The 9338-nt window shown below is 39.3% G+C and overlaps 1 protein-coding gene across 1 annotated transcript in view; it reads left to right on the top strand.

Moving 5' to 3' along the window:
• The first annotated feature begins 1548 nt into the window (after positions 1–1548).
• Positions 1549–9338, top strand: part of LOC139564976 (copine-9-like) — a 186969-nt gene continuing 179179 nt past the window's right edge. The window contains exon 1 of the mRNA XM_071384933.1: positions 1549–1625. Within this exon, the coding sequence (XP_071241034.1) occupies positions 1549–1625 (77 nt within the window). The remainder of the gene's footprint in view (positions 1626–9338) is intronic.

Below are 9338 nucleotides of genomic sequence, written 5' to 3'. Positions count from 1 at the left end.
TCCCAAACCTGCATCCTTTTTTTGCAATAAGGTACTGAAGTAAAACTGCAAACAAATTGGTCAAGTAATTAACTTTATGTCCTGAATACAAAGCGTTGTGTTTGGGGAAAATCCAACATAACACATGACTTAGTACCACTCTTCATATTTTCAAGCATGGTGTTGGCTGCATCATGTTATGGGTATGCTATTCATTGGCAATGACTAGGGAATTTTTTAGGATTCAAATAAATGGAATAGAGCTAAGCACAGTCAAAATCCTGGAGGAAAACCTGGTTCAGTCTGCTTTCCAACAGACACTGGGAGACAAAATCACCTTTCAACAGGACAATAACCTAAAACACAAGGCCAAATATACATTGGAGTTGCTTACAAAGGTGATATTGATATTCCAGAGTGGCTGAGTTACAGTTCTGACTTAATTCGGCTTGAAAATCTATGGCAAGACTTGAAAATTGCCGTCTAGCAATGATCAACAACCAACTTGAAAGAGCTTGAAGAATTAAAAAAAAAAAAAAAGTGCAAATATTGTACAATCCAGGTGTGCAAAGCTCTAAAAGACTTAACCAGAAAGTCTCACAACTGTAATCACTGCCAAAGGTGATTCTGACATGTATTGACTCAGGGGTGTGTATTCCTATGTAAATTAGATATTTCTGTATTTAATTTTCAATACATATGCAAAATAAATTCCCAAAACATGTTTTCACCTTCACTATTGGGTATGTGTGTAGATGGGTGAAATTATTGAATCAATTTTGAATTCAGGCTGAAACAACAAAATGTGGAATAAGTCAATGGGGTATTAATACTTTCTGAAGGCTCTGTATGTGTGCTGTGCATGTATGTACTGTAATATAATGTAGGCTATGTCTGTGTATAGGCTATGTGTATGTATTTACTTTTCTGGATTTTCTTGGCATTTCACTGTCTATCTAGTGACAAGCACTGATAATTAGCGCAAGCTAACGTGTTATGGTGCAATGCATTTTACTGTTGTAAACGTATCATTGTTATTGCATCTCTCCCTACCCAAATTATATAATCATAATATAATTAATTATGTGTAATTGTACTTCTAATCCTATTTGATATTTTTTTAAACTACAGTACACAGTTGAGCTGCGTAGACCACACACTCCAAATGCTTATGCTCCAAACTTGAAATCCAACATTCTGCTGGCAGCAACTTCCGAAAGTCTCTGCCTCTACCTGCTGGTGGATAAGCAGAAGTACGGAGCGAAGGACCCCTATGTGCACTCTCTCGCTCGAGCTTTCGCTCTCTCCATAATGAATGAAATCCACCATCGCCACACCTCCATGCAAGGACTGTCTCGAGCGCTGCCACTTGTCTCAACCACAGGTATGCGCCTCTCACTCAACTCTGCGAAGACATTAGTCAACAAATGCCGCTACTTGGTGCTTTTATCCATTTTTTCCCCCATGTGAATGAATGGAACGTATTTTCAAACAAGACATCGCTCAAGAGTATTTGCTGAACATAGCTGAGAAGTTCACATTTGACAATAACTGATTTAAAGCCTGACCATGGCGACAATTGGAGATTTCGACCCGCTCAACTCAACCGTACCTGCGACCAAGATTGAAGTTACCGTCTCGTGCAGGTAAAATAATCATGACGTATCCAATAGTGTCAGTATTGAAAGAAAATGTTAGATATAAACTGTTGATAATGTTGTGTAATGATAGATTATCAACTGGAATGAGTGCTTTAGCCTACATCTTAATTTGTATGGAGCCATTTGCGTTTCAATATATTTGCGCATAATTTGTGTAGGTTACCACAACTAGCCTATCTTCAAACATATGTAGGCTAACAGTCGTGATTTCAAACCATATTCGTCTAATAAGTGTATTTACATCTCTGTGCAAAACTCTGACTTTTGTAAGGAATTTGCATTAACAGTGAGTGAAGAGTTACGTGGGGGAGCAGCAGCATAACGGTATTTATTCTGAGTGACTTTGAGAGAGCCCCAACGCACGCAACTCACACAGATCGGATAGGCTATATATATTAATACGCAGCCGTCCACTACATATAGTATACAGCGCAAGAGCACGGTTGGACAGGTTCTTCCCACTGGGCACAGACAATAATGTCAACGCCTTGTTTTGTTTTACATTTGGTTGAGTGGTTTTCAACTAATGTAAAGTCAACGTGAAATCAAAAAAACATTTCACCACGTCATTGGATTTAGGTTAAAAGTTGGCTGAAAAAAAACCATGTAATTCCCTCATCTTGATTACTTTTTGCAAATCCAAACAGTTTCCCACGTTGATTCAACGTCATCACATTTCATTTTTGTTGTTGAAATTACATGGAAACAACGTTGAATCAACCAGATTTTGCCCAGTGGGGTATGACATTAAAATGAGCTAGAGAGGGTGTGTGAGAGGTAGGAGTGGGTGCTTACATTTATTCAGGTGTGCCGTGCGCACTTATTTTCGCAGGGAGAAGAATTGCCTAGGTAGGCTACCACTGGAATCAAGATTCTGTTGATTCTTAGTGTATGACCTGGCAAATACAAGTATAGACTCTACACAGCCTACTTGTCTTATATAGCCTATTGGGCACTTGGTGCTCCTTGGTGCTTATTTAGTGGACTCTTTCACCACTCTTGTCTACTTGAAAAATGCAAGTATGAGGCGTATAAAATAGGCCAAATGTAAAAAAATAAAAAATAAAATACTGGGTCATAAATGACCCAATTTGGGTAATTTCTGTAACTCAGCACTGGGTTATTTTGACCCAGCACGGTTGGGTTACTTGATTTGCCCCAAAATGTGGTTAGTTTGACCCAGCAGTGGGTTGCTTTTTCTCTTTTGCTGGGCTATTGTTATTCATGTTTTTTTGACCCAGCAGTGGGTTATTTCTTACTTTATTGCTGGGTTATTTTTTTCTACCTTCTCTCTACAACATCCATTCATTTTCTAAAGGTACAAATACTTCTAACAATAACAACCAATGTTACGACGCCACTACACAGTCTATTAAATTCTTAAAATGAAATATGGCCAATCATGCCGAATTGTAGATAAAATACAAAATGTTTATTTTCAGATATTAATTTCAGCTACAAAATGAAGTCATGCAAAAGATAAACAAATACGGAACACACAATTAAAAACAACTTTAGAAGCACAATCCATAATTTGAAAATCACAGCAGCCCTACCAATTAAAGCCGAGGAAAGGGGCTGAAGAAAAGTAAACACTTTACCCTCCACCAACCCCTACCAGGTATCAATTTTGAATAGGAATTTATGTAAAACAACAACGAAACATAAAGTCTTCTGCTCCAGAGTCTGCCCTTTCACGATGGTGAATGGCAGGGAGTAGAAGTGATTGTCCCCGAGGGTCAGAACGAAGGGTTCTTGTTCTTTTGGTCGCCTGGCGGAGATATTCAGCCACATTGATTCCAGCCTGGGGATTAGAGAATATGATTATAAAATGTTGAACAATAATCAAGACACTCATCACACTCATATTGTGGCCTTTCCTATTGCTCAGAACAAACTATACTCCTATACAGTCTTGCTGTGTGCAGGACCTTAATCTGCATTTAGTTGAGTCCAGCCAGGGGTAGGAAGAGTACTGAAATAGCCTACTCAAGTAGAAGTACTGTTACTTCAGTGACATTTTACTCAAGTAAAATTAATGACTTTAAAAAATACAAGTACTTTGAAAAGCTACTCAATTACAGTAACGCTAGTATTTGTAATTAGTTACTTCCCACCTCTGATTTAAAGTATTCCATATTAAATAATATTCAATATTCCAAATGTGTACTTACTCTGCATTATGGCTTTCGGGCCTCATCAATGCTTGGGCGGGCAGTCATCTTTCCAACTTGTTACACTGGGGTTGGGAAAAACACTCTCAGGATCATGTCGTCTTTAGTATCTGGGGGACAAAGACATAACAAGCTTTTAGGGAACAGCCAAAACGGATAAACGTGGATGAACATTTGAGACACTACTTTCATTTCAATATGTAGCTGCCTGCACTCTACACTGGGGGTGGGAGAAACACTCAGGACTATGTCGTCTTTAGTATCTGGGGACAAAGACATAACAAGCTTTTAGGGGACAGCCGAAATGGATAAACGTGGATGAACATTTCAGAAACTACTTTCATTTTAATATGTAGCTACCTGCATTCGGTATGCTTGGGGTGGGAGAAGCCCTCTCAGGGCCATTCAGCCTCTAGTATCTGGGCAGTAGGGAGACATAACATTAACACAGTTTAAGTAGAGTGTCAAAATGGATAGCTTCAATTTGGGACAATAGAGACAATCCTTTCATTTCAATATAACGTTAAAGTAACTGTCAGTATCCAGACTGAGACTAGCTAACCAGCTAACTCAGAAACAATTAGGCTATACAAACATAGAATAAATGTACCACCATAAAAACATCAGTTATAAGCTTGCCAACTAGCAACAACCATGTTAAATGTACTCAGGGACAGGGAATATGCCTAGCTAGCTTCATAAAATCTATAGCTAGCTTGTTAGCCAGCTAAGTTAGCAAATGTTAGCTAAGTAGCTAGCTAAATCTCAAGCTAGCGTGCATGCGGTTATTTGCTAGCTAGCTAGCTTGCTAGATAAGATTAGCTAAAATTGTCAATGACTGAGATAATGACATATTATGATAACTAGGTCTATTTAACCTGAATGGATAATTAGTAATGTAGGCTAGCTAGCTTTTTACTCACTGCCTTGCCCATTTGTCCATCAAAAAAGTATTTCCACTCAGCGCTGGTTGCACTGTCTGGTAGACTTGCTGCACAGCTGCAACGATCCTCATTCACGAGCTTGACGGATCACTTTGAGCTTCTGGATTTGGCAGGAGAATTAACCCACCCACTCAGCCAAATCTCAATAACCCAGCATTAACAACCCAACCTTGCTATTTTTAAAGAAAACGACCCAACGGTCATCCAAACAACCCAGCATTTTTTTGTGTACAGGTGAAAATACATTAATTATGTTGCTTTCATTATTTACATCTATATTTTTCCCTTTAGATGTTGGTTGAATCACAATTCCCCTGATAAACTAGGCTAAACATACATTTGAATACAATCCCCTTGATAAAAGTAGAGTATAACATGCAGCTCATGACATCTGTTCAGAGACAGTTGAAAACAGTTTAAAAAAGTGTAGATTTCAGTGCATTTTCAGCTACAGATATTAGTTGAAAGAAATAGCGTACAAAGGCCATTTTCTTTAAACAAGCATGTTTGGGTGGCAAATGTAAAGAAGTTGGCGAGTTTAGCGTTTTCAGCCTACCTTGTACCAGTGAACAGACAGGGCTGGTCTAGAGGGGGGAGGGGGGTGACAAGGGGGGTTTGTCTTCATTCCCTGACACTGACAGGATGGGGTTGGGTGAATTCCCCCATGAAACACTCACTCCATGGCAACTGGGCATCAGAGTGTACATGAGAGTGTAGAAACCCACAGGGTTGCTGCTCTGTCTTGACAGCAAAATGCAGCAAAACACATTAATAATCAAAACAAAAACGCAAGTCCATATAAGGTCATAACAGCACACTAAGACCTATTGGTGAGCCAATCAAGACAGCGCTAGCCTATCAACAGAGAGTGACAGATAACAAACAAGGATGGGGTATTATGTCAAATGTAAAGTAGACTTATTAAAGTAGACTTATTATTAGGTAACCTTTAGAAAACCTTATCTGTGCTTATTTATATGTTCTGACTTTGTACTTTTAAATTATGTCACACACAACAAAATCAATCACAATTATACAACAAGCCTACGTTTCTCAGTTTTGATCCCATTGAGCCTACATGGAGAGAAACTCTTTTCTCTCTTCAGTTCAGTTACTCTTGTTGTCCTACAGCAGGACGGCTTGTGTTCTCCCTTCATCAAAAACAGGTGTCTGTCAGCCTACCAGATGTTGAATGATGTCTCTCCACCTCGGAGTCTGAACTCGGTCTGATCTGAGAACACATTGCAACATCAAATAGGACGGGCTCTTCCACCAATTACTTTCATCACTCTAGTTTGAAAGATAGATGTCAGCTTGATGTCCCTCAAAAGCAGACTAAACTTTTGATTCGTGAGAGATGCGTGGCATTTAGATTTTTTTTTATTATGACAGCTTCGACATCAAAGGTAGGCAAACGTTTAACATTAAAACGGCAACATTTTGCTCTGATTTATGCCTTAAAGGGGCAATCCGGGATTTGAAAAACAACAAAGCATTCAACTCGCCACTAGTTTTTGTAAACACCTGAGGGATGGGCTAGGAAAAATGTAAACACTCTTAAATGTATAAACAGAGCTATGGATGCAAGAAAATCTAAATGATAGATGTAACGATGTTTTGAAGCTGTACGGTGTTTGTTTTCAATCACATTGTTTAGAAACAATGCAGTAAAACAACCTTATATTTGGGGTTCTGATGGGGTACGATTGTTGAACTCAGCTCATGAGGCATTTATAAGTTATATTCTCCAAGAAGCAATGGCTATATATAATGGCTATAAATCAATAATATATATTATATATAATTGATTTAAAAGTAAAAAAATGCTAAAATGTATCCAAATGTTGACCCAAAGTGTTTGAGATCCCAGTGACTGTGGGGCCACATGTTTTGGTCATGCCAATCTTTGAGTGGCTTCTAGGACCCCATTTTTTAGGCATTCTCACATATGTGTAATACAATTGTTAGCTCCAACCCGTTCACTGCCATTTTTGGGGTACTTCCCCTAGACCAGAATGCTACCACACATTGATGTCATCACTGCCTCTGAAGAAGGTTAGGTACACTGTGCATGGGTTCCGACAAAAGTTTGACTTAACCTGGTCCCCATTAATACAATACGTGGAGAGCCTTTACTTAGTGTAACTTGCGTATTTTGGTAAGCAGTCATGTCTGTTCTAGTGGCCATATATTGTGCTGATAAGATTCAACTATAATTATGATACCGATTTTTATTTTTATTGAACTTTTTCTGTTACTGTTTGTTTCTGTCCAATTTAATTGAATTGACTTTTCTATGATATCCTTGTATGATGCCTTGGTGGGTGGGTGGGTGAATGAGAGGGAGGGATTGGAGGGAGGGATGGATGGATGGGGGAATGAGGGGTTGGGTTGTACTGTTTTTCTGTTCTCATATCTGAAAATAATAAAGTACAATAATGGTTGTACCAATCCCAGATTGCCCCTTTAAACATCCTGGCCTCTGTACACTGCTGTCTTGGATAAGCTCGCTGTCTTCGGTTGAAGCTACTGATAAGCGTTCTATAGAGTTCATGCTTATGTTCCCTCCATTTCTCTCCCTCTCCATCCTCGAGGCAATCCCTATTCCCCCAAACTCTCCCTTTCCCTCTTTCCGAGCTTCCCTCTGCGTCTTCTTACTCTCTCTCAATTCAATTCAATTCAATTCAAGGGGCTTTATTGGCATGGGAAACATGTGTTAACATTGCCAAAGCAAGTGAGGTAGATAATATACAAAAGTGAAATAAACAATAAAAATTCTCTCTCTGTCTCATTCTTTCTATTCCCCTTCTCTCTTTTCTTCAAGGTTTAACCCACTGATGTCTCACATGTTTCCCTCAGTAGTATCGCTTCGAGCCATTGCAGGGTGGGAACCAAATGAATTTAAATGGATTACTCTACCCATTCAGACTAAGACGCATGACACACATTGTTAAAGAGAGTAGGAGAGGGTAAGATAGTGTGGAAAGAGCAGGGATACAGATACCAGAGAGACCCTGTGTGTGTGTGTCTTTGATTAAAAATAAGAGTAAACGAGAGAGAAAGTGTGTGTGTGTGTATGAGCACACACGTGTGTGTTTATGTGTGTTCTTGAGTGTGTGTGTCTGTGTGCGCGAGAGCTCTCTGTCTCTCGCTGGTTTCTTATATAAGAGCTGAGGCGCCTGCCACCCAAACGGAGCTCCAGTGAGATCCTATTAGACAAGCAGAGCGTGGCAGCCACTGCAGGAGTTTACCTTGATTACCGCCAGAAGAGGATTGTTTCAATGAGTGGCCCGTAAAATACATTTCCCCCCTATCTCGCCAGTAAAGCACCTATTAAACTCAAATGTCCCACTACTTTAGCTGCAACTGTTGGTTTGGTACGATGCCAATTAGGGACTTGATATAGTAACAGAAGTAATAGAGTTCCAATCATTTCTCATATATTTCCCATACATATCCAATTTAATGATTTGCTAGAGCTAGAGTGAAGCCTCAACCAACCAGAATAGACATTTTTTTTGTTATGGCTTTTTTTATTCAATAATTATTTTTCATTTTCATTATCATTACTGTTTATTATTACAATCATTCTATTAAGCCCTAGAATATGCATTCTTTAATCGATTCACTTGTTGTTATGGACCAACCTCAATTGTGACCGACCTGCTCGATTCGGTCTTATGTAGCAAAATTTGAAATTGTGTTTTTTACATTGGATAAAAGTAGATAGAGCTAGAAAATTGTATATCATACACTACAGTTGAGGAACAATGGGAAAGTAATTTACCTTTGAAAGTTGCTAAACTTGTAACCTCACTTTTGAGAAAATGGCCCTTGAATATTTTTGGTAAACCTACTGGAGAGCTCTTCTTTGTCTACACCCATTCAGCATCGTTCACACCCTATTAAGCCTTAGCCCCACCGATCTCTTTAAGGATTCACATGTGAGACTATGGACTAAACAACCAAAGATTTCAAGATTAAAGGCTGGTTTATATTACAGGTGTTCGTAAATTTAATCTGTAGTGCCAGAGTGTGCTCTAGGCATTCTTAAACTCAGAGTGTTGTCAGATTGGCCGTTCGTAAATTCAGAGCGTTTCGCTCTCGGAGCACACACTGGACGCTCTTGCCGAAAAAAGTAGGGCTGATCCAAGCGTTCTAACCTAAGAACAGCAGTCAAGCACCCAAGCTAACTGGCTAACGTTGGCTAGCTTGCTAGAACAGCTGGCTAGAACAGCTCACTCTGACCATTTTACTCGCCCGAGCAGAGCTGGTTAGGCTGTTTTTATGTTATCCAGAGCGTTGGTGACTGCAACTGTGCTGCTGGCAGCAATTTAATGACGCTTTTTTGCCAACGTTTACTGACACCGGCCATATTCAACAGGTGTTGAGCGTTTCATAAATTCGTCAGTTATTCTGCACTCTGGCACACTCAGACGAGAGTGATCTGAAATCAGAGTAGATAGCCAGTGCGAATTTACCAGTTACGTCTATCGACAGTTGTCACAGTGACATCATCAACATTCCATTGAAATAGAGTCTTTTGTTTAGACATGTAGCTAGCTCAACAATGAACCATA

This window comes from Salvelinus alpinus, chromosome 2, assembly GCF_045679555.1.
Source record: "Salvelinus alpinus chromosome 2, SLU_Salpinus.1, whole genome shotgun sequence".
In the NCBI taxonomy this organism is placed as follows: domain Eukaryota; kingdom Metazoa; phylum Chordata; class Actinopteri; order Salmoniformes; family Salmonidae; genus Salvelinus; species Salvelinus alpinus.
The sequence above is the reverse complement of the archived record's forward strand: the minus strand, read 5'-3'. Positions and strand labels throughout refer to the sequence as shown.